The sequence below is a fragment of the Delphinapterus leucas genome, chromosome 10 (assembly GCF_059928025.1).
Source record: "Delphinapterus leucas isolate spDelLeu-1000000601 "Yukka" chromosome 10, BTC_Dleu_Yukka2, whole genome shotgun sequence".
In the NCBI taxonomy this organism is placed as follows: domain Eukaryota; kingdom Metazoa; phylum Chordata; class Mammalia; order Artiodactyla; family Monodontidae; genus Delphinapterus; species Delphinapterus leucas.
In genome coordinates this window covers 100941012-100967388 of record NC_143138.1, presented here as the reverse complement: position 1 = coordinate 100967388, position 26377 = coordinate 100941012, and the positions used below count along the sequence as shown (strand labels likewise).

The 26377-nt window shown below is 43.6% G+C and overlaps 1 protein-coding gene and 1 pseudogene across 6 annotated transcripts in view; one reads left to right on the top strand and one right to left on the bottom strand.

The window, feature by feature from the left end:
- Positions 1 to 254: 254 nt before the first annotated feature.
- Positions 255 to 13839, bottom strand: LOC149748322 (uncharacterized; annotated as a pseudogene).
- Positions 7912 to 26377, top strand: part of NR2C2 (nuclear receptor subfamily 2 group C member 2) — an 82544-nt gene continuing 64078 nt past the window's right edge. For 2 of the 6 annotated variants that reach the window (XR_016394769.1, XM_089919777.1), the window contains exons 1-2: positions 7912 to 8178; positions 21869 to 21952. Coding sequence is in view for 2 of the 6 variants with exons in the window: in XM_089919777.1 (XP_089775903.1) it covers positions 21893 to 21952 (60 nt within the window). In the remaining 4 variants the exon portion in view is untranslated. Of the gene's footprint in view, positions 8179 to 8868; positions 9678 to 21868; positions 21953 to 26377 lie in introns of those variants that run through there. The other 4 variants (XM_022562757.3, XM_089919779.1, XM_089919778.1 and 1 more) reach the window with 4 other exon arrangements.

Below are 26377 nucleotides of genomic sequence, written 5' to 3'. Positions count from 1 at the left end.
ATGTGAATCCAGAGCAGTGTGTCGGGGTGACAGACCACAAATGTACAACTTGCTGCAGCCAGAACCTGGGCCACTTTACCAAGGCTGCCCCCTTGGGGTGCAGCGGGGAACAGCAGAGGGAGAGCTGGCCCTGGGGACAGCTGCATAGGTTCTGTGGTCTGAGACGGCTGCCCCACTATGCATGTGTGGGTGGCTTCAGGCTCTTCCCGCGGCCCACCCCTCTCCTCCGGGGTGCCCCTCTCTAGGTCTACAAGTGCCCTCAGGAAACTGTGGACAGGCAAGTTGGGGATCCAGGGTTGGGAGGGTCTGGGAAGGTTTTCAGAGTAAAAACCTAACTTAGTCCGTGGGCAGTGACCTCAGCTTGTGGCCAGGCTTGGAGTCTGTGGTACCAGTGTACAGGGTCTATCTGCAGTGTATAGTCAGATCCTGAGCTGAAGAAAATGAGACCCGAGAGTGTCTGAAATGATGTTTTAGGCACAAGGGCTGTTACTAGTATCGTCAGACAGGACTGCAAGGGTGCCCTTTTAGAATTCCACAGTGCCAAACGTTATCAGGAGGAATACACAACTAAGGTAGTGAACATCTGAGGGGAAACCAGCCTAACCGAGCCAGACGCCGGACTACAGAGGCAGTGCCCAGGATCACAACATCCCCTTCCACCAGAACTCTCTCTGGAGAAGCTTAAGGCCCCGTGGCCACCCTCACAATGTCCTGGTGATCTTGGAGTGATTTTGCAGACGAGTTCTCTACATGGTCTGGGTCTTTTCGGTGCACAGATAATTGATGATGTCTTACAGGGAAGGGCATTCTGTGTTGACAGAGCAGAATGATGGCGGGCCTCTTCTCTACTTTGATCATCTTTCAAGGGTGCCGTTAAACTAGAGCCAGTGTAGACAGCAAAAGAGAGGCTTGGACAAGAGAAAATCTGTATTAAGAAAGCACAAGACAAAAGAGAAAAGGAAGAAAACGAAAAAAGGAAGAAATCACCATAAATGAGTTTCTTTTATTCTTGTTTTTCAAACTGGACAGTATCCCCCAAGTTCCAAGTGAGTTATGGAATCAATGTAATGGGTCACAACCAGGACCCGACCCCTGCCCCACACACCAAAGAGCAGAGTAGAAGGCAGCAGAATATTCCATCATCCTTAAGGACCATTTTATGACATTTTTGTTTCAATCATACGTGTATGTATATACTATATGTGATATGCTGCTTGTTGATAAAAATGTATTTATACTTATAGATCATGGTCAAAAAATTTTTAAACCACTAGCCTAAGAGTATCAGGTAAGGAAAAAAAAATAAAGAGCACAAAGTTGCAGTCAGACACATAATGAGCCAAAACAGAAGAATTAAAGACACATATTCAAATGTAATGACACTTCCAGTTTTATTTTTTGAATGCTTCAAAATATTACAAAGAGGAAAACATATAAAATTCATGGAAAAGCTACCCAGATTCTTTCAGTTATTCTGGAAACTGACTTTACATCCTGTGGTGAAAAGACAGACTTTGCTGATTGAAACTCTGATACGCTCATAAACAATGACTTTCCTAATACAGAGAAATGCTGATTTACCTAAGTCATTTCTGAAACGTCTGTGAACAAGTCAAATTTCATGTTGAAACCTGAGTCTCAAGAAACACCTAGATAATCGCGAAACATGCATTTCTTGGCTCCTCCCAAAACCTACTAAAAGGACAGTAAATGAATAAAGAGATATAACCTAAAGGACAAAGAAAATCCAAGAGGCATAGGGTATGGAAATGGTCAGTTCATTTTCGGAAGATATAACATGCGTGGACAGTGGCAGCTAACGTGGCAGAGGAGAAAGCTAATACCATAGTGACCCCTGGGAGAGATGCCAGTGAGACATATCAGCCCCTGCCTCCGGAGAGGCTTGGAAGCCGGAGGCACCGTATCTGGAAAGGCCATGGTGGGACTCAAGGCCATGGTGGGACTCAACAGGAGCACCAGTGGAGTCTCTGTAAGGAGTCATGAGACCCTCATCCCCTGACCCCACCCTATAGACAAGTGACTGCCCTGGAAGGAGACAGGAAACACACACACACTTTGGATTCAACTTTTTTTTTTTATTTTTTTTTTTTATCCTTGGCTGCACTGGGTCCTCGTTGCTGCGCTTGGGCTTTCTCTAGTTGGCAGTGAGTGGGGGCTACTCTTCGTTGAGGTACACTGGCTCTAGGCGCGTGGGCTTCAGTAGTTGTGGCTTGTGGTCTCTAGAGCGCAGGCTCAGTAGTTGTGGCGCACGGGCTTAGTTGCTCCGTGACATGTGGGATCTTCCTGGACTAGGGATCGAACCCGTGTCCCCTGCACTGGCAGGCGAATTCTTAACCACTGTGCCACCAGGGAAGTCCCTGGATTCAACTTCTAAACGGGGGGCTTCTGTTTCCTGCCTGCCAAGTTCCCTCTCCTTGAGATGAAAATGTGTGCTCAATAGAAGGAATCAAAATTCTTGAGTTCAACAGTTTTTTTGCTGGGAGACTACCCCTGAATGACGCTCTAATCTGAAGGTGGCTGAAAAGACCCATTATGAAGGACTTTCATTTGCCCTGACTGAGGAGTCTGGATTTTATCTGATTAGTCCAAGGTCCTAAACTGGTTCTGGGGCCCAGAACCATGCTTAAGAGACGCTGCTTGGCCTGCACAGTTTAAAAACCATTTGCAAATTGCTAACATTTTAAAGTTAAGAAATTTTTATGTTTACAAATCTGGATTTCTGGTTTCTCTTGAGAAATCTGAGATGTGTCATCTCTGGACCACATTCCAGGAGCTGATGAGGGGCTCTACCCCTTTAAGTGGGTACTGAGCTCTCCAGGTGTCACTACCACCATTTAACATACTAATTGTGTTTGTATCAGTTTATTAACCTCCCTTAGACTGTCTGCCAGACTCCTACACCCTCCCCCAAGGCCCCACCTGAGGCATCTGAGGTTTTACTTCAGCCCTAAGCAATGCAGAACTATTAAAGACCTTCATAAATAGAAGAGGGCTAGGAGAGGCTCTGTTTCAGCCGCAGCACAAAGGGAGCAAGGAAGGATGAATGAATGAGGAAGGCAGCTAGTCAGACTGGTTAGGAAGGCTAGGAAACTACACAGTGGAACTACACAGCCGCACAGAGATGAAGGTAAGACCTAAACTAGGGATCAGTAGAGGAGGGGCCAAACTTGAGGGTAAAACCAAGGGGATTTGTTGTTTAGACCCTCAGTCTTAACAGTGTACCCAGAGGCTCCTGAAAGCCAGAAGCCTCAGGCAGCATCCCATCTCTCCCCAAGGGAAAGGGCAGGATCCAAAGCAAAGCACTTAAGGGAGAGGCTTTTCCAAGGAACTTCTGCTTCGAGGTGCATTCCCTGGCCTACAGTGAACAGGCTGTGGGGTGGAAATAATTTCTTTAAGAAACTCAAGGAATGCTACTATTTAACTTCTAGACTTCATCAGTGAAAGGCTGGTAGTCCCAAGTGGGTTAGCTCTTGAGGTGGTGCTGGGTTAGTAAAGAACTCCAGGCCTGGGCTTCCCTGGTGGCGCAGTGGTTGAGAGTCCGCCTGCCGATGCAGGGGACACGGGTTCGTGCCCCGGTCCGGGAAGATCCCACATGCCGCGGAGCGGCTGGGCCCGTGAGCCATGGCCGCTGAGCCTGCGCGTCCGGAGCACCCGCAACGGGAGAGACCACAGCCTAAACACTGAGAGTCCCAATTAGATGACATTTAAAAACAAGACATTCTCCTGAGCATATTCTAAAATGGGACTAAGGGCAGGTGCATTTTTCTGATAATCTGATTTTCCATCATGTTTCCAAGATACCTGAGTCAAGTACAACTTATTAAGGCATGGGAAGCCCCAGGTCAGAAACCAAATGGTCATAACTCTCAATAAAAGCCATTCTGGAGGGGCTCAGGACTCACTCTGGCAGTGTTCCTGTGTTCCAGAACCATCCATCCACCGCAGGGTCGGTCTTTCTCTTCCTGGGAAGAACAAGGGCCATTGATACAGAGGTTGAGACCTCCGCAAGTAACCTTCTACTGTGACAGAGCTTGACTGTGACAGAATCACAGAGGTGGGCAGAAGAGGGTTTTCTTCCTTTCGAAGTCCTCAAGGACAAAAGAGAAGAAATAAGCAGAAATAACTATTAATAAACGTTCCACCACCTGCTAGCCACATGACTTTGGAGAAGTTATTCTTACTCTGTTAAAGGCCTCTGCCTCTTCAGTTGTAAAAAAGAGAAAAAAGATAACACCATCTACTGCACAGGGTTATTATGAAGATTAAACAGGATAATGTGTAAGTGTAAGTAATGTGCAATCTGGTATTCAATGATTACGTCTCTTCAGATACCAAATTCATAAACAAAAAAAAAGGCTAGCAACAATTACGTGAGGTTTAAAAGTTTATTTTATAAACATGTCAATTATACAAATGAGAAACAAGTTTCAGAAATTGATTACTGTATATAGTAATAAAGCATAAGCTATTATAGAAAAATTGACATATAGATGTACGTAAGTACTTACAAAGGTAATTATTGTCTTCCTAGTCTATGAAAATAAAAAAAAACATTACTTATGCTATCACAAAAGCCATACCCTTACAGGTAAAAAAAAAAAATCTCTACTAGATAATAGTAATTCTAAAAATTTAGCACATCTACAACTATTTAGTCAAAACTTGATTTTCATTGACTCAACATTTATCATTTAAATGCAAATTCAAAATAAGCTTGGATGGCAAAAAACATTTACTCTGTTAGGTACAAAATGAAACCGCATGATCTAGCTCCTGCTCTCAGTTAATGACTGCAGAACAGACTGCTTAAGTGTTGCGGGGAAAAAAGACCTGCCCGAGGACCAGAGGAGAGAACACCTCGATCTCATTCACAAGTACTGTGTAGGGAGCTAGAAGCCCCAGGCTCATATCTCAGCTCCAGGAAGTCACCAAAACCTTTACAGAGTTCATCTGTAAAAATGGGATGATGATATGAACACTGTTTACCATACACTGTTGCTGTGAAAAGCATTCATTCAATAAATGCCCACTGCAGGACTTCCCTGGTGGTCCAGTGGTTAAGACTCCACCTTCCAACACAGGGGGTGCGGGTTTGATCCCTGGTTGGGGAACTAAGATCCCACATGTTGCACAGTGCGGCCGAAAAAAAAAAAAAGGAAATGCCCACTTCATGCCCACTCTGTACTTCTGTACTAGGTACTGTGTTAAGGGCTGAGATAGAGCAGGACAAGGCACATTTCGATACAGGGCTCAGTATGGGTAGGTGCTGAGGCGATGCACACACAAGGGCTGGGTACTGCTGGATATATCATTCCCACTGAGCCACTGGCCCTGTCAATGAGTAATCTTCAGGCATAGTTAAGGAGTTAAAAAAGATTCTTTTAAAAGGTTAAACAAAAAGTTTTGTCTCTTTTTTCTGCCACACATTTTTGGAATTAGATCAGTGATTTGGGCCTGTAGTGTGCATCAGAATGATCTGTGATGCTCAGTACAAGTGCTGATGCCAGGCCCCACCCAAAGCTTACAGTTTCAGACCCAACGGGGGGCCTGGCAGTTCTGAAGTACACTCTGCAATTAAGAACACTTTATTTTAAAGGCTGATAAAACGTTAAAAGCACTGTTAATGTAAATGTGTATACATCATACTAACAGTCAAAAAGTATAGCTAGTATAACACAAAATGTATAATATTTTTGTGATTATAAAGTCCATCAAGTGTTACAAAGCCATTTAAGAGTTCTCACTAAAAGCTTCTACCAAAAACACAATGGAACAAAAAATAGCACTATGGCAGTGGTGCCCTCAGCTTGCAGAAGCCTTTTACCTGCTGATATTGTTTGCAATCAGTGTGTGTATGTACATGTGCTTCTGTCCTTCAGGGGACGAAAAGAGCTCAAGCCCATCAAGATCGTGAACTTTGCTATTACTTTTAATATTGAACAACTAACCTTTTAACCCAGTGGTCCCCAACCTTTTTGGCACCAGGGACCGGTTTCATGGAAGACAATTTTTCCACAGAAGGAGGGGTGCGGGGTGGTTCAGGCGGTAACGTGAGCGACGGAGAGCGGTGGGGAGCGGTGGAGAGCGGCAGATGAAGCTTCGCTTGCTCACCCACCACTCACCTCCTGCTGTGCGCCCGGTTCCTAACAGGCCATGGACTGCTACTGGTCCATGGCCCAGGGGTTGAGGACCCCTGTTTTAACTGCAAATTTTACTGAATACTACTACAAACAAAGCAAACTGATGCAACATGGTTTACAACATAAACCTTAAGGTGAAAAGGACTAGATTAGAGCCCTGGCTTCACTTTCTGCACCTGTAGCACTGGGAAGGTTGCTTAACTTATCTGGGTGTCAGTTCCTGCGCCTTAGTAAAATGAAATAACAGTGCCTTGCTCCAGAATTGCTGAGTATTAAATGGAGAAAATTAAGAAAACTATAAGCCATCATAGAAACATTAACTATTTTTAGTATTCATTTAAAAATCTAGTACAATTATAATTTGCCAAAAAAACCCTTAAAACTCATTTAAGTGTGTATTTTAAAGCTATTATCTGTAAGTATTATATAACATTAAAAACAATTTTGGGGGAAAAAAGTACACAATTACAAAGCAGTCCATGTTTACAAGGATTTACCATCAAAGCACTGTGTTCCCTTAGGCATATCATTTGACCTCTCTGGTCTCATCTGCCTCTCCTGTAAAATCTTTCTGCCAGAAGAGGATTCAACCATATCATCTCTGAGACCCCTTCCAGCTTCAGGATCTGTGGTTCACCACGACATTATAAATTTAACTCTTTTCTCCACTTAATTCCTTGCAAGGTGAAAACAAGGAAGGAAAATGGGTGTGTTTAAAGCATTTCCTATCAAATAAAAATTTTACAAGATTATGGACAAAATACTCAAATTTGGGGTCACACTGATAAAAGCCCAAATGGCCACTGTTTAAGAAAAAAGCTTAAACGATCCACCTTGGAGTCAGTAATCATAATAAAGATGAAAAGTGCAGGAAAAAAATCAATTAGCAGAGGATCTTCGGCCTACAGAGAAAGCATGGTGATCAAGGAGTCTGGCCTAAGCACTTCAGGGCATCCCTGATAAAACAGTGGTCCACACCTTCCAAAGCAAGTCAAAACCACTTAAAAGAGAGAAGTAGCTAATGAAAACCTACAACCCAAGATTCATAGGCTCAAGAGAAGCAATTGTATTTATATAATCTAAGCAATTCTGCAAAGAGTTTTTAAATACACATTTAAGCATGGTTTACTCGTTTCAAATCGCGATACTCTTTATGCACTTGACGTGATACTCTCAGAAACTGGTGCCTCCTCGGACCATCTATACCGAGTAGGGCACAAACAGTTCAATACCCACCCACCCAACCACCCGCTTCCGACCTACAGGCTCTCCGCTCTGTCATTGCTTCCTCAATCAACACAGGTTTCAGCTCGGCGGGGGCCGGGGCGGAGGACGTCACAGCGAGAACACAGCCCCTACCCGGCCTCGAGGAGCTCGCTGGCCCCCGAATAACGGTACCCGGCGTTCCTGGCCTTCGAAAACGACCAACCAACCCCTTACCCCGACGACCTCGGCATTTAACCTACATGGTGGCCCTGCAGCGGTGCGGACCCAGTCGGGGTAGACACCCCGGCGAACTGCGCGAAACCCTGCGCCCCGCGCCCGCCGCCGCCGCCGCCGCCGCCGCCGGGCCGCCAAGGGGCCGGACGGAGCAGCGCGACCGCCGCGTTCCGTTGCGCGCGCGCGCTTCAGCCAATCGCGTGCTCGCCCGCCCCCCGCGGCCGCGGCGAGGCTGGCTCTGGGAAGAGGAAGAAGAACATTCGCCCTCCTCCTACCAGCGCGCGGGCGGCGGCGGCGGCGGCACCGGGGTCACGAACTCTGACCTTTCACTGACAAAAACAATAACAAACCCCTCCTTCCCCGCGACCCCGGCGGCGCCTCCGGGCCCGCCCTCGCCGCCCCACTCCCACCTGGGCGTCTCGTCTCTCGCCCGCTGACCTGCGAGCCCGCGGCCCGGGGCTCCCGCCATCCGCCGACGCCGGGAAGCCGGCCTCCCCGCGCCCTGCCCTCCGCGCCGGGGGCCGCCCGCCGCAGACACGGGACCTGCTTCGAGGTCGCTTTGGCGCCAAATCCTGAGGTAAAATTGAAAAAAGGCCGGGGCGGGCTCGGGCCGGCGGCGGAGGGGGCGGTCCTGGCGCGCGGACATGGAGGCGCCGCGGCGGCGGCTGAACCCGACCCTTTTACCTTTGCCACGGGGCGGCGGCGCCGGCGCCAACCGCTTTGCATAGTGGGCCGGGCCGCTCCCCTCTCCTCCCCGCCCGCGGCCGGCGGAGCGAGCGGTCTACCCCTGTCCGGCCCGGCCGGCACGAGGGTGGGGGCGGAGGGGACGGCCGCGGCCCCGCCTCACAGTTGGCCCTCCGCCAACGCCGCCATTTTGTTCTCGGCGGAGATGGCTCCTGCTGGGCCACGCTCCCCTCCTCCTCCTCTATCGCCTCCTCCTTTCTGCAGTCCCTCCTTCTCTCGCTCCCCGGCTCCTCTACCCTCCGCTTTCCGCCCGCAGTTGGCGGCCGCTGCGGCCCAACCGCCGTTTTTTCCTGAAAGGGAGGGTGGAGGAAAGGGAGGAAGGCGGGTGCGGGCGCTAGCTTGTGAGCGACAGCTGGGCGGGCCAGTTGGCGCCCAGATAGGAGGACCGGGGCCCCGCGGCGCCGCCCCCCGAGGCTTTGCTGACTGGATCTGTCGGCAGGGGGCGGTCCCCGCGCGTCGCGGGAGCCCTGGCGGGGTGGGAGCAGAAGCCGGGGCGCGACGTGGGGCCAGGGCGCCGGGGGCGGGGCGGGAGCGCGGCCGGGTGAGCGTGAGGCGCGCGGCTAGGGCCCGGGCGCGTCCTCCGCGTGGAACGCGTCCAGAATGAGTGCTGTGGAACAATAGTAATAAGGCTGTTGAAGCATCCTGAACCCAGGGCGCTGGCTCTTGGGAAGGGCTTTTTGGAATCTGGACACCTTAGGGCTCCTGCCCGTATGAGGCTCAATTTCATCGACTGTGAAACGGGAGGATGGGCGTTCTTGCCAGGCCGGACCTCCCTTCTCAGATCGTTTGAGGGGCTCAACTCAGAAAATGGAGTCCAGGCTACTTTCCGAACCTCAGAGTAATGCAAAAATGGTGTTGTTGTTGAAAATGGAGTGTGGAGCCACCCGGAGTGGAAAGCCTAAGGGTATTGAGGGCTTGAGAGAACAGAGGAGAATCTGGAGTGTTCTCTTATCATTCGTTGATTACATACGTATTTGCTTAGTCTGGGGCACTGGGGATACATCCAGAGAACCAGCTAGACCAGGCCCCTGCCCTCCTATAATTGGGGGTAGGGTGAATAGACAATTAAAGAGGTGATTTCGGAGAGTGGTAAATCCTGTGAAGGAAGCGAAGTGAAACTGGATGTGTTGAAAGCCTGACGCAACTGCGATTGAATGGTCGGGGAAGGCCTCCGTGAGGACGTGATGTTTGAATGGAGGAACCCAAGGAAGGAATAGCGTGAGAGAGAAAACAGCAAATGCAAAGCCCCAGGAGGGAAGGCGTTTGGTGTGAGTGAGGCTGGAGAACTCGTTCGTTGTCCCGTCCATTATTCCCCTCTACCTCCAGGCTGAGGTATGTGAAATACGACAAAGGTGGTGGAGAATAAATCTCTAATTTAATAATCAACGAGAGAGTCAAGGAAAATATAGCCGTGAAATGAATAGCTGTTGAATACGTGACTTGGTGGAAAGCCTCAGAAAATCACTTTACTTCCAGATTCAAATCCTTTGTCATTCCCTTGTGTTCATCCTTAATTCCTCACATATTTCCTGAGCCCCCCCATTACCCAGGCGCTAGTTGACTAAGACATTGGTGGGTGTCAAAGTATGTGAATATAGTTCTATACACCTGAGTTCTGTTCTCTCCCTCTTTCCCTAATACATCTGCATACATACGCATACCCACACAAATGTTGTAGGCAGAAGCTAAATAGTGTTGTGGGTAACAGTGCCAATATTTACTAGCCCTGTGATTCTGAGTAAGTTATTTAACTTTTTTGAGGCTCATTGTCCTCATCTGGACAGTAAATAGAACCTTCCTTCTAGAATTGAGGATTAAATGAGTTTAATGTAAATAAGGAGCTTAGAAAAGTGACGTATAGTAAATGCTCACAATTGGAGTTATTGTTGTCATGAAGCACTATCTGTCTGGTAAAGACATTGGACTGGTTAAGTGATGCAAACAATGAGATTTTTAGGCAGTGTGGTGTAGGGGCAAAACACTGCATTAGAACACTGGGGTACTAGTTTTGGCTCTTCTGCTTTCAGCTAGTCACTTGGCATCCAGACCAAAAGTTTATTTAGAAAAAAAAGTAGTGTAACTAATGCTATTAACAAAAGCGTGGGGTGCTTTACAATTTACAGAATTCTCTTACAGGTATTATAGTGTTAAAGCCCTAGCAGGATATAATGGTAGAGGTCCTTTGCCTGCTCCCTATTTTAAAACCTTTCTAAGACTTTACATCATTTTCTTATCCCTGTATCCCTAGCTCCCTGTGCATGAAACACACTGGCCTGCCTTCAGTTTTCTTGAAAGTGTGGCTTACCTTTACCCCAGGCCCTTTCAGATGATGTTCCCTCAGTCTGCAGTCCTCATTTGCCCCCTGCCCCCCCCCGCCCCCCATACACCTTAGTCCTGCAGATGTCAGCTTAAGCATCGCTTCCTCAGGGAATCGCTCTCTGATGCCCAATGCCAGTCTAGATCAGATTCTTTTACTTTACATTGTGTTCTTTTCCTTTTTTTTTTTTTGCGGTACACGGGCCTCTCACTGTTGTGGCCTCTCCCGTTGCGGAGCACAGGCTCCGGACACGCAGGCTCAGCGGCCATGGCTCACGGGCCCAGCCGCTCCGCGGCATGTGGGATCCTCCTGGACCGGGGCACGAACCTGTGTCCGGCAGGCGGACTCTCAACCACTGCGCCACCAGGGAAGCCCTTCTTTTCCTTTTTAACGTTTATCTCATTTCATAGTTACAGTCCATAATGTGATTGTTTGATACCTGTTCCCCTTACCTTATGAGAGCAGGAATCATTTTGGGCACCATTATATTTCCAGCACTTAGCAGAGTGCCTGGCACTACTTGTTGAGTGAATGAATAGTTTATAATTTATGATATCACTGCTAACTAAGTTGCTGCTCATTGATGGTGCCTTTTTATGTGGGCTTGTTAGCAATTCAGAAGCAATGCCAGCAATAAAATAAATATCTGTTATGGTATTTGGATGAATTCAGGAAGTGGTTCCTCACAGATATGGCACTGCCTGCAAACTTGAATATGGGTAAGATAACCCACATAAATCTTTTTTTACACACTTAATATGTTGATTTATGGGCGGTCTTTTTGAGACAAGAAATAGATAATTTAATAATTAGTTGTATTACAAGGTAAATTACATGAAAGTTAATGAGTTCGCATGGAACTCATTAATAAACAGCCAGAAATAAATAATCATGCCATTTACTTTAACTGAAAAATCAAAGCACCAGTGTGATTTTCTTGAAATAAAAAATGCTGGTCTTATTCTATCACAGGAGATCAAAGAACAGAGAAGAAGACTTAATGGGTTTGCAGAGAGTTGGGAGTTCAGCCTCTGTAGCCATTAATTTAAAATAGTTATCTTGGGCTTCCCTGGTGGCGCAGTGGTTGAGAGTCCGCCTGCCGATGCAGGGGACATGGGTTCGTGCCCCGGTCCAGGAAGATCCCACATGCCGCGGAGCGGCTGGGCCTGTGAGCCATGGCCGCTGAGCCTGCGCGTCCGGAGCCTGTGCTCCGCAACGGGAGAGGCCACAACAGTGAGAGGCCCACGTACCGCAAAAAAAAAAAAAAAAATCTTTCCAAAGATAAATTGATTCATGCAATGGAATTATTGAAAATCACCTTGTAATTGCTTTACCAAGTTTAAAAGCACATTTTGCCAGGTATATATCAAGCTTCAGCTTAAAAGCATGGTAAATAGAAAATTTTTGTTGACTTATATAATACAGATTTTACAAATAAAGTGTTGTGGTATTTTTAAAACAACAGCCACCCTTTTATTTATTTATTTTTGGATGTTTCTTTTCTATCCTGTCCAAGGATTTTTTGGTATCACTTGTTCAATCCAACACTTCTGATTCCTTGAACTACCTAATTCAGGGTAACCAAAGAACTGATAGTTTAATGAAAAAGCTAAATATATATATATATTTATATGTATGTGTATATTATCTTATAACATTAAATTACTTATTTATTGCTTTCAACAGTTGTATTTATGGTGACCTTGAAGTTTTGTTTTCATGCACATGCCTTTACAGAAAGAAGGAAAACCCTATGTGTAATAATGTCACTTCATGAGGACTTCTGGGAAGTTTTAGCATGTGTCTCCAAGGAGTCAAGTGACAGTGTATCGCCTGTCTCTGGAACCTTGAGCGGGTAGCCTCTCTGAGGCTTATACATTCCCCAGTTGTAAAATGGGGAGGCGGGGAGCCAACACTGAGATTTGGGTCAGAAACAGGGACCACTTGTTATCCAGATGGCATAGAGAGCAAGGCAGGTGGGCCTGTGTGGATCAGCCCACCTTCAACGTTGGCCCTGAACACTGGCCTCATGTGTCTAGCTGCCTGACTGTCTCCACGTATTAAGGGCTTTCATTTGGGATTTTTATCCCTGAGTTTGCTTACCTATGTGCCATGTGCTCCTTTAGTCCCAAAGCACCTCCTAGAGCAGATACTAGCCCCCCTTAATCAATACTGCATAGGGGGAATTTGGGAAGGAGTCAGTCTTAAGGCTCATCAAGTCTAGCCTCACACCTGATGCAAAACTCACCTGTCAGAGGTTAGTTTATCTCTTTTCACTTTATTGCTGGTTATGAGCAGCTTAGATGTAGACTTTTTCCCTCCATGTATTATTATCATCTTTAATCTAATCTGTTACACGTTGTAAAAGATATGCTCTTACCTGTTGGAGTTTCACTTGCCTCAACCTAATAGGCCTGGGGGCTGAGATTCTCTTTGTGACTCTGTCCCATCCTGCCATTCCTTCCCCATATCCCTTGTCACGCACTGCTGCTACTTGCTTCCCATCCTTTCTTCAGGTGCCCTGAGTGCTAGAGCTTTAAGCGGCAGGGGCTCTGTACAAAAAGGCAAGACTCCCTGGGAACAGTCAACTAGCATAGCTCACAGTGATGGTGGGGGGAGTGGATAGAAGACATTAAAGTCCAGATCAGGGCATTGGCATAGGGTACTGCTAGGGGGACAGAAAGAGCAGATTCATACCCCAGCATCTGGGAGTCTTGGAGCAGAGGGATGGGAAGGGAATTGTTAAGGATGGGAAAGGAACAGGCTAGCTCAGATGCTCAGCTATCTTTCTGATTACCCCTGGGCTCCAGGTAGCCTATAATCATGAAACCCAGCCTCAGGGACAGAGTGTGATACCTCTTCCACTCTAATAAGAGGCCTGAAGTCCATAATAGGAGGTGAAACCTTTCATTCCAAAATTATCGACAGTAACCCTGATGATTCTAATCCCTGGAAGTGTTAACATGTTGATAGGAGGGAATTTCTGCCAGTGATAGAAGAGCATATCATTCTCTCACTGGGTTAGTGGAAGGTATGAGAGAAGGTGTTGGGGCCTGGAAAATGAAGTGAATGCTATTCAAAGAGTGGGGAGAGAAATGAGAGGCTGGCAGGGCCAGACACAAACTTGAAGGTTTTATGGTTTTACTGGGAGCCACCTTACTTACCTTTGTTGTTCATGTTTGAATAGAAGCTACGCCAAAAAAAAAAGAAAAGTTTCTTACCTGGCTGCCCACACATGCACCTCCAATAAAAACTCCAATAACTGCCTACCTCTATGTGGCAGGCAGGTCTCCACTGAGAAAGATAGACAGCTGAGATTGGATGGCTCTTAAGAAGTTAAACAATGCCAGCAGGCTTCAGGATGCATTTCCCCTGGTGGTATTTATTGTACAGTGAATCTGATTATGTATTATTTGTAGAACATTACAGAAATGTCATTTGCACTGCCCTCATTCTCTTTCTCTCCACTCATCCATTGCTTCTGCAATAATGCTTCCTTCTACTAGGTGGATGAGGTGAATAAGCCTGGAATTACTGAAAAGTCACCTTTTACCAAGATTAAAAGCACAAATCTCAAAGTGCATGTCAGCCTTTGGCTGAAAAGAGTGGTAATTAGGATATGTTTGATGACATAATTAATACAGTACAGATTTTTTTTAAGAAATTTTAAATTTATAACATACGTCTCTTTTCTGAAGAGGTAAAAGTCAGTTTTTTAAAGTAGGAAAATTTTCAAAAGGCACGTACAGATCTTCCTTGGCTTATGATGGAGTTATTTGTAAGTTGAAAATATATGTCAAGGGGACTTCCCTGGTGGCGCAGTGGTTAGGAGTCCGCCTGCCAATGCAGGGGACACGGGTTTGAGCCCTGGTCCAGGAGGATCCCACATGCTGCGGAGCACCTGGGCCCGTGCGCCACAACTACTGAGCATGCTCTCTGGAGCCCACAAGCCACAACTGCTGAAGCCTGTGTGCCACAGCTACTGAAGCTTGTGAGCCTAGAGCCTGTGCTCCACAACAAGAGAAGCCACCACAAGGACAAGCCTACGTACCGCAACGAAGAGTAGCCCCCACTCGCCGCGACTAGAGAAAGCCCACGCGCAGCAACAAGACCCAACGCAGCCATGAATTATTTAAAAAAGAAAATATATTCGAAAATGCATTTGATACACCTAACCTACCAAACATCGCAACTTAGCCTTGTCTACCTTAAACATGCTCAGAACACTTACATTAGCCTGCGGTTGGGCAAAATCATCTAACAGAAAGTCTATCTTATAATTAAGTATTGAATATCTCCAGTAATTTATATTGAAAGTGAAAAACAGAACAGTTGTAAGTGTAGTGGTTGTTTGATCACGTGGCTGACTGGGAGCTGTAGCTGGCACTGCCCAGCATCATGAGAGAGGATTGTAACTTTATACTGCTAGCCCGGGAAGAGATCAAAATTCAAAAATCAAAGTACAATTTCTACTGAATGCATATCACTTTCACACCATGATAAAGTTGAAAAATCGTAGGTCAAGCCACCCTAAGTCAGGGACCATTGGTAGAGGAGTGTTCATAGGAACACCAGTCATAAGAGCTCCAGACTAGAAACAGTCTAAATGTTCATCAGCTATAGAATGGATAAGTAAATTGTGGCATAGTCATATGTTGGAATACTATACAGGGATGAAAATGCACTGACTACTCGTGGTTATCACAACAATGAGGAAAAGAATCCAGACACACAAAAAATATATTAACATACAGCTCAAAAACAAGCAAAACGAATCCATGATAGTGAAAGTCAGGAGAGAAGGGAAGTAAGGGACTCTGAGGGCGTACAAGGGAGCCTTTTAAGGTGCTAGTAATGTTCTATTTTCTGATGTGAGTGGTGTTCTCTGAATGAAAATTCATTGGGCTGTTTCATTTATGATTTGTACACTTTTGTATTTGCATGTTATAGTTCAGTAAAAAATTTTACTTTAAAAATGATGATAAAATTATCCTCACTGTTTGAATCAATATGATTATTATGTAGGTAAAATTGTAAGGGAAAGGTGTGTTCAAGTTCTAAAGGAACTGTCATGTTACTGTCCTGGTGGAGCTAGGTCAGAAATTTCTGTGAGTAATACTGACATCAATCACATATTTAGGAATTAGTGGTTATATAAATGAGTTATTAAATCATCAAGCTTATTGATGGAAGCAGCTTGTTCCTTTGGATAACTAATTGGTCTCCTGTTACTCTTTAAAATTCTCTTCTCTTGACTTCCTCTTCTGGGAAACTATTTTGAAGGGCGCTGTGATGCAGAGGTTTTATTTTTTATTTTATTTTTTAAAATATTCACTCACTCATTCATTCATTCATTCATTTATTTGACTGCGCCGGGTCTTATTTGCAGCATGGGGGTTCTTCATTGCGACATGCGGGATCTTTTAGGTGCCATGTACGGGATCTTTAGTTGCAGCATGCAGGATCTAGTTCCCTGACCAAGGATCGAACCTGGGTCGCCTGCATTGGGAGCACAAACTCTTAACCACTGGACCACCAGGGAAGTCCCTGGTGCAGAGGTTTTAGAGTCAAAGAGACCTGAGTTAGAATCCCAGGTTTACCTCTTTCCAGCTGGATAACTTGGAACAAGTTGATTAAACTTCTGAGTCTCCGTTTTTTTCTGTCTGCATTGGTGCAGCTAATAATACCTACTCAGAAGGTATGTTAAGGATTAAACGATGCCTAGTTTGATATAAGGCACGTTGTAGGTTCTCAGAAAATCTGTCCTGCTTTCCTTCCATCCGTCTACCCCTGGGTCACACTAATAGAAACAAAGAAGGTGCGTTTCACCCTTACACTTGGGCCCTTGGTGAAACGAGGAAAGCTACCCACACTGTACAGTGTTATTTTAGGAAAGGTCTCCACACACAGACCTGTACTGTAGCACTGCTCTGGTAGCTAGGAATTCCATGTAGATGAGAGCCACTTCTCTTCCCTGCAAGTCACTGCTCACCCATCTCCCCAGCCCCCACATACCATCGCTGCCCCTTTCTCGTAGCCCAGACTTGTAATATGGAAGAAACAAGTTTCCTGTGGGGGCAGGAAATCACCTTACCCAAAAGGTGAGTAATCTTTGAGTCTAACTAGTGTCAGGGTTTCTGACAGACAGGATATATATCTCAACTTGACCTTAGAGACATCCCCGTAAGCATCTTTTATGTTGATGAACATCTACTAAATTATACTAAATCTGTCACATGATTTCCATTTCCTGTTTTCAAGTCTTGATCTATGATTTCAAGTCTTGAGCTATGTATTTCTCATTTTTTAATTCTTAGGCTATTTATATTTTTGTTTTTATTTTCCCATGAGTATAAAGAGAATTCTGACAATCTTAGCATAGTAAAACTTACACTGAATACCTTGTGCCTATCAAGAAGTTCTGTACCCAGTAGTATTTTGCAAATAGTTATTCGGTATTGGTTTATTTTTAAATATTTGTGAGATTTATCCTAATTCAGCCATTTCATTTCACTCAGTTGTGCAGCTTAATAGAATCAGTTATAAATGCTGTATGAGCATATAATGCATATACATATGTAGTTAAATTTCATGTGGATCTTATGTCAAAATGAGAGACATATTCCTAATTATAATATGCATTTTACAGTTTGTTGTTGCTTTCAAATGTCTTTGAAATTTGTGCTAGTAGTAGCTCCCATGCATTGCATGCCTACTGTGTGCCAGGCACAGTGTTAGGCCCTTTACATTGTATTAAGATCTATTCTGGGCTTCCCTGGTGGCGCAGTGGTTGAGTGTCTGCCTGCCGATGCAGGGGACATGGGTTCGTACCCTGGTCCGGGAAGATCCCACGTGCCGCAGAGCGGCTAGGCCCGTGAGCCATGGCCACTGAGCCTGTGCGTCCGGAGCCTGTGCTCCGCAACGGGAGAGGCCACAACAGTGAGAGGCCCGCATACCACAAAAAAAAAAAAAAAAAAGATCTATTCTTTTATTTTTCCTTATTATTTTATTTACCTATTTTTGGCTGCATTGGGTCTTCGTTGCTGCGCACAGGCGAGCAGGGGCTACTGTTCATTGAGGTGCGTGGACTTATTGCGGTGGCTTCTCTTGTTGCGGAGCATGGGCTCCAGGCGCTCGGGCTTCAGTAGTTGTGGCGTGTGGACTCTAGAGCACAGGCTCAGTAGTTGTGGCGCACGGGCTTAGTTGCTCTGCAGCATGTGGGATCTTCCCGGACCAGGGCTCGAACCCGTGTCCCCTGCATTAGCAGGCGGATTCTTAACCACTGCGCCACCAGGGAAGCCCCATGTAGTAAGATCTATTCTTAATGATAACCATGCAGTTCAGTATCAGAGAAATTAACTTAGTGCCTGCCAGAGCCTCTAAACCCAGTATATTTGTTCAGAAGAGAAACTACCAAGGCAGTAAATATTTTGAATGTTATATGATTATGGGCCACGTAATACATAAATAAGGATGATGTGAATCAGTTGATTGTGAAGGGAAAGGTAGGCTCACCCATTCCTGTCAGTGAAGACAGAGTTTCCTTGTCCCAGGATTTGTTTATTGTTATTTGAGACATTGGCCTCTCAGCCTGCCCCTGTGGAGAGCATAGCTGGGCTGTTCTCTAACTCACTGGGATTCAGGTGCTCCCGGGCCGAGCCTAGCTTTCACTGCAGTGGGGTTTGTAGCCCTCCGCTGAAACCAAAGACACTCTGGTTGCAAAGTTTGGTCAGCTGTACACTTTTCGTAAGTCTGGAAGAGTTGATTAAAGTCACCATTGTGTTCTCTGTATCTTTGCTGTTAAGAGTGACATTGATCTACTTGTATTTGAAAGAATTTATGTTATAAAACCTACTGCCACATGAGGCCAAGCAATAATAGTTTTACTTGCGCCATTCTGTGGTCTGTATGACAGTTTTTATATACTGTGCCCTGTTGTCATTTCTGTGCTATACAGCAAGGACTCACTAGTTCAGGTTAAGTTTAAGAGTCTGCCTGCATCCATAATCTTTGTTGCCACCACTTTCTAACTGGCTTCCCATAGACCGTCCTTTTCTATCATCTCCACACTGTCGCCCAAAGGATTTTTTTTTTTGAAGATCCAGATGTGATCACTACATTTCCCTACCAAACTTCTGATAGTTCTCATTGTCTACAGTGTCAGCCTTTCTCCTCCCGTGACCTCTTCAACAATCCCCACCAGATTGCCTGCTGTTCCTCTACTGTGCCATTCTCATAACCTGCAGTTTGAGCTCTGCTTAGAATTCTCTCCCATCCGCCCTCTGTTTGCTTGCTAAATTCCCACTTTCCTTCAAGACCAGTCTAAACGGCTCCTGTCCTGTGAAACTGTCATTGCTCTCAGAGGTGCTTCTTCCTTCGGACACTCTGTAGCATCTACATGGCACAGCTCTTAGTAGTTTCCTTCTTAAGTTCTTCAAGGACAAGGACTTTCCCCTCCTCTTCCTCCTCTTTTCCTTCTTATTGTTGTTACTAATTCTCAGCGGCCAACTTATTGCTTAGTTATTTTTAAAGGGTTGATGGTGGTTGAACTTCATTAGTTTAAAACCACCATAGGAAAATATTCTGTAGTGTTTGTTGTTGTTGTTGTTTTGTTTTAACTTAAGGTACTTGGTTTTATAGCTCTTTGGTTAATGAATTGGGAAACATTGTGATCGTTGGGGGCAGTCCTTCAGGGTTAGGAGCTGAGTGGGTCAAGCACCAGCCTTTGAAGACTCAGGTTTTCTGTTCCAAGAGCTTTTTTAGTGTTCAGTCCAGAGTACTTATGAATACAGTGCCTGGGGTATAGTAACCACTCAGTAAGTGTTAGTTACTCTTTACATTAGCCTGCTCAGCTCTACCAGCAAGGCTGTTTTGAAGTGCTTTGTCTAGTTTGTACTGGCAAAACAATAGGATTTTTTTGTTTTTCAAATTTCAAATGCAAAATTATATTGTGCTAGTGAATATGTAGACAGGACCCACTGTTCCCTGGAGCTTTTCATTCTTGAAGGACACCCCCTCATTGATAACCACCTCCCAGTACCCTTTCCAAAGCTTTACCCTTCCTTCTCACTGTGTGTCTCAGCCTATGGCTGCGGTAGCCAGTAAAACAGGCTCTCAGGTGAATCTTACTCCCTGATATCCTGACATCCAGACACCCATAGTCTTTGTTAAATGTTTTCCCTCCCTTCTTAACATCACCAGAGGATGTTGTTTTACTTACTTCTTACATTGTGATACCTTAAAACTTGGAGGATCAAGCACCTCTTTTAGGGAAACCCAATAGAAAGATATGCCTTTCTAATACTTTGTTATTTCTGTACTCTAATACTCACTAATATTTCCCTAACAATATTTTTGTAATACTCAAGTTCATGTATTTCTTGCATAAAACTGCAGTTAACAGCAATAGAAATGCTAATAACACCTAAAAGTGATAAAATTAATAGTCACAGCTGCATATTTGGGTTTTATTTCTTAATATAATCTATTTGCTATCTTCATCCAGTTGATTCTTTAGAGAGTTCTTATTTACTGTTTTGAGAAAAAAAGATTAGAACTCTGGACTTTTCACATGCAATAGTTGTGTTTTTAACAACAGTTGATTGACTTTTCTGGTACATGTGAAGTGATACTTTTTTCCTCTATGCCTTATTAGTTGGAATCAAACTGTGAGTAGGGGAAAAGACCAGTGTTTCTCTGTGCTTTTTGTTCTAGAAACAAAGAAAAGTAAACAAAAGTTAAAAGTCTTGAATACTTATTAAAAGAATAAATAGCCAGAAACACTGCCTCCCCAGTCTTGGTCCTAATCCTGTTCTTAGAAGATGATTCACTGGCACTGGTGACCTGGTATCGTTATAGCAGTTGATGCAGTATGTACTCTTAGAGTATATTGATCCTTGAAGGCAGGGCCGATTTCTTTTATATTTGTCACTCAGGGTTTCATGCTCCCATTTCTCTGTCATTACCATTTTGCCAATAAAATAATCTGAAGGGGAATTATGATAATAGAAGTGGCTGTCTAATACTGGATAGAATAACGTAGAAAGTTACCAGAGAGTGAAAAAGTTTATAGACATCAGTGCTTATAAATATAATACTTTAGGTGAGAACTATAGGAAAGTGTTTTGTAAAGTTGCATTGCAGAATAGTCCAGTTTGTGATTGAGGAGGGGCCAAGCAAATGAACTGTGTGTGCATTTTATGTGTTACACACTTGGAAGGACTACATAGATTTTTTGTATACATGCTGAAAATAAATTATACAAGAGCTTTAAACTCCTATTAACCATAGGATCTGTGCAGTCAATAATGAATTCTTTGCTTTGTCCAGGAATTAGGTCCAAAGTGGAATCCCTTTATCCTGAATTCTTTGTGGTAGAGTTAATTGGAAAAGGTTTAGGGACTATTCAGGGGATCTTTATGTCATGACCTGAAGAGACCAGGGGGTCTGTTTCATCAACACTGCTTGCACTCAAGTGATTCTGACCCAGGAGACTAGCATGCTTTTTGGACTTTAGATGAACTTCCTCAATTTAAGGCAAATGATGGCATAATTTTTCTAATAATATAAAGCTGAATTTTCTGGGTTTCTAATTTAATGAGGACTTAAAAATATAAATTGATAAATTTATGTGTACCGTGTTCTTAGCCCACTTTAGTAATGCAGTCTCCTTACTTCTTTTCTTACTTTGTTAGTGATAGTGTTTGCCTTTAAACCCATGAGTGAGGTGTGTTAGCACCTGGGCAGGGTTTTGCTCCTTGCTTGGTCACTAGTAACAGAAGTACAGTTGCTGATAGCAATCTAATGCTCTGTATTGAAGTTGATCTTACACCTTTCTCAGATAGCCACCTTCTTATTCAGCACACTGTGACAAGGAGCTATCCAAAAAGGTGCGATTCCCACCTGCCTGAGAGGTGAACTGAGCTGTTACAACCCAAGAGAACTGATAAAGTTCCAGATTCACCTTGTCTGTATTTACCAGGGCAAGTCTTGTTTCCCAATTGAAATGTTATTACTGATTAATATTAGTACCTGTAATTGAAGAAGCTGGTACAGCCTATCCAGATATGCTTAGTCTGCTAGCTCCTTGTCTGTGGAGGGCAAAATCTGCACCAGATGGTACCAAAAAAGGATTTTGATTACTGATGTTTTTCAAGTAGGCTGGTTTCTCTCCACCTGATAGAAGTTGCTACATCTTTCCAAACAGGTTCTCTAATGATCTTGCTTCACCATGGCTACAAATATGGAGGGGCTGGTTCAGCACAGAGTGGGGACCCAGCAGGTGGCTGAGGTGAGTGACAGGGGCTAGCAAAATAGCTGGCACCCTTGCTTTTAAAAGGAAAAGTACATCAGTGTGTGCTGTTCTTTCAAAAGAGTCCCAATGAAGTCAGCATGTGAGCCAGATCCAAAGCAGGATGCTGCCATCGAAGAAAAATGAAAATGACAGGAACATTTGCTCCTAAAGTGTCTTTGCGTGAATAGGGTGGCCTAGCTGCATACGATGAGGTGATTTAAACGTTTTACTTTGAACAAAAACTAAGAGTCTAATGATGCTTGTCAAGCTTGTGAGTATAGTTTTAAGTCAAAGGCTCTTACTTTCTTGCACAGTTGATACTCTGTTAATACTGTGTATGGTGGAAAGCAGATTCTGTGCATTCTGCAGTCATTTTTGACCTTCTTCCGTGTACTGGGGATTTTGCTAAGTGCTAAGAAATATGGAGGTGAATGAGCCATTGGTCCTTCCTTTAGTGTTCTCTGGGCCTGGTTAAGGAGTAATGATAAAGTGGTAAGACGTGAAACTCCATGTGAAGAAGGTAATGCTGGAGGTGGGTCTTGCATTGCAAGTAATCATTTGTTAGGCAGACCTAAGGAAGCAGGGTCGGAAACTGGCAGATGCTGAGGAGGGCATCCTAAGCCAGAAACCTATGCAAAGACAGGACAGAGACATGAAGTAGCTTGGAATGTTCAGGCAACTCGAGGTGTAAAGGAGGGAAGTAGGGCCAGATCTTTTCAGTCTGTACCAGGCCCTCTGCAAGGGCTTCAGTCCTCAACAACCTTTTGAGGTTTGGTGTGATCGCTAATTCCCATTTAATAGGTGAGGAAACCAAGGCTCAAGGACAAGTAACTGGCCAAGGGCACACTGACCCAGTTCTGTTTCACTTCCTCCAGAGCTCCTCCAATAAACCATGCATCATGCTGCAAACAGGAGCCATTAGAAGGATTCAGATTTGTGTTTTTGAACCAATAATCGTATTTCTAAGGTGAAGACACAGATTTATCAAAGGATAGACATTTAAAGAAAGGATTTTTTAAAATAAAAAATAAGTACACGAATGCCAGTTTATACCAGTAAAATTGGTGAGCAGACTTTTCAGATTTTAGATCAACCATTGACTTTAAGGCAACAGCATAATAATCATCCCTTTCACCCGGCAAATAAGGGTTAGTGTTAACTGAAGATGAAAGCAGATAGATTTTACACATTTTTAAATATTATATTTTTGGAAGAGCTAAAGAGCTGTGAAAGTATTGGGGTTAAAATGCTTGTGTTTATAGTTTGTCTTAGGAACAATTACCTTGAAAATCACTGTTGGCTTTTCAAATATTTAGGGTTATTTTGCATTTAATACAGTTTCCAGTTGAGACTGACTTGGAGACTAGTATGTGGATCACTGCCTTAAGAAGTCATCACTAATTCTTTAGGAGAAGAGGTTAATATAGTAAGTAACCTATAGTACTGACCTATAGTAATTTATAGGATAATACAAGTTTTGTGTATGTATTCAGAAAATTTCCTAGGTAAAATTTTCTGTCAGATGCCTTACTTCCATCAAGAAATGGAATTTCATGTATTAATTTAGTGCAACTATTGTTTCCCATGGCAAAAAGCACATTTTGAGGAGACATCCAAAATAGTAGGAGGCATTATTAATTTGGAGAACAAAAGCAATCTTCCTATTTAAAATATTCCCTAGATTTCCATGCTGTTATTTTGAAATTTCGAGCTTGATGACTTTAAACTACATGTGGTAGCTGTATATAATATTAAATCAGCGAAATGAGTAAGAGAGCCTGCAGTTCATCATGTTGGTGCTAAACAATAATTGAGTGGGAATGAAGTTTTTAAATTAGGGGTTATTAGCAGTCATTTGGGGACAGTTGTTTATTCAGTCAGCAGACAGTGAAGAAACATACCTCTTCCCTGCCTGTTTGCCAGAAGCACACGCAGGTGAGTAATAGGACTGGGGATCTGCTCACCAGAGCTCAGTGTTGCAGGGATCAGGCATGAGACAGGCTACACCAGAGGACAGGCTCTCCATAGTGGAAAGGGGGCTCTCTAGGGATCAGACAGATTGGGGTTTAAATCCAGGTCCTGCCATTTGCTATCTGGGTGACTGCCTTGTTCCTCAGTTTTCTCATCTAGAAAATGGGAATAGTAGTAGAACCTGTTATCTCATGGGATTGTTGTGAGAAGTCATTGAAATAAAAACATATAAGGAGGACTTCCCTGGTGGCGCAGTGGTTGAGAGTCCGCCTGCCGATGCAGGGGACACGGGTTCGTGCCCCGGTCCGGGAAGATCCCACATGCCGCGGAGCGGCTAGGCCCGTGAACCATGGCCGCTGAGCCAGCGCGTCCGGAGCCTGTGGTCCGCAACGGGAGAGACCACAGCAGTGAGAGGCCTGCGTACCGCAAAAACAGAAAACAAAAAACAAAAAAAAACGTATAAGGAGCTTTAGCAGGTCCCACGCTTTTGCTCCATAAATGAGATAGAGCAACATTGTCAATAGTGTAAATGATTTTCTCTCAAGTCCCCAGGACAACCTTTTTCCCTATGGACCAGATAAGTCACATTACCAAAATAAACTACAAAAGTTGGATCATACAAACGAACAATTTGATGTCCTATAATGTGCTCCGATTTATTCAGTTATTCACAGAGACAGTTTAATATAGTGGTCAAGAGTATAGACTCTGGAGCCAGATTGCCTGGTTTAAATCCTGATCCTGTCACTTGCAAACTGTGTGACCTCTCTGTTTTTTGGAATTGTTTATGAAGGGCTAATATTCTTTAAATGTCTGGTAAAATTCAGCAGTGAAGCCATATGGGCTTGGGCTTTTCTTTGCAGGTAGTTTTTTAGTTCCAAATTTAGTCTCATCACTTGTTATAGGTCTGTTCATATTGTCTTTTTCTTGAGTCAGTTTCAGTAGTCTGTGTCTTTTTGAGAATTTGTTTGTTTCATCTAAGTCATCTAATTTATTGTCACAACAGTTGTTCACGGTATTCTTTTATCCTTTTTATTTCTATTAAGGTCAGTACCAATTTCTCCTCATTCATTTCTGATTCTATTTAGTAATTTGAATCTTTTTCTTGGTCAGTCTAGCTAAAGATTTGTCAGTTTGTTGACCTTTTCAAAGAACCGCCTTTTGATTTCATTGATTTTTCTCTATTGTTTTTGTATTTTCTGTTTCATTAATTTCCACTCTCCTCAAAACCACAAGGAGATAACCATTTTACATCCACTAGAATGGCGGGGTGGGGGGAAGGTCAGATAACAAGTGTTGGTGAGGATGTGGAGAAATTGGAAACTTCCTATATTACTGGTAATAATGTAAAATGGTGTAGCCACTTTGGAAAACAGTCTGGCAGTTCTTCAGAAAGTTACATATGAAGTTACCACATGACCCAGCAATTCCATTCCAAGCTATATTCCCAAAAGAAATGAAAACATACGTCCACACAAAAACTTGTGCACCAATGTTTATAGTAGTAGTATTCAAAATAGCCAAAAGGTAGAAATAGTCAAATGTCCAGCAACTGACAAATGAATAACAAAATGTGGTATATCCAGACAGTAGAATATTATTCAGCTATAAAAAGGAATGAATTACTGATGCATGCTACAGCATGGATGAATCTTGACAGCATTATACTAAGTGAAAGAAGCTAGTCACAAAAGACAACATATTATATTATTCCATTCATATGAAATGTCCAGAACAGGGAACTCTATAGAGATAGAAAATAGGTTATAGTGGTTGCCTAGGGCTGGATTTTGGAAGTGATACCTAAAGAGTACAGGGTTTCTTTTTGAGGGGATGAGATTTTTCTAAAATTTACTGTGGTGATGGTTGCACATATGTTTGTATATACTAAAAACCATTGAATTATACACTTCAAATGGGTAGAATGTATGGTAGGTGAATTAGAGCTCAATAAAAGTGTTTTTTAAAAACAATACATAACAGCAACCAGATGCCACTACCAAAATTAGGAGGTATTTTCCAAAATAAAAGAACAAAAAGAAATGGAGAAAAAAAAAAACTAGAGGGATCTGTGACTTCTACTTTTTAATTAGAATTATATACTTTCTAAAACAGTAAAGCATAATTACATATGCAGTATATACAGTTTGATTCCAGTTTTGTAAGGTATTTATTTCTCAGATGTATCTGTAGCTACATAATACAGTGTGCCAGGTGTTATGCTCAGCTCATCACCTCATTTAATACTTCAGTTAACACTATAAGGAAAGTATTATTATTTTCCCCACTTTAAGTGGGGGAAACTGAGAGGTAGAGAGATTACTTTGCCATATCTGAGTGACTTAAGAGCCTAGACATTTTTTATTTTATTAAAAACATTTTTTCTTCCAATTTTTTTTTAAGTCAGTATTAGACATTGCCCTTTTTTGGTAGAGAGGTGTTTTTTTAGTT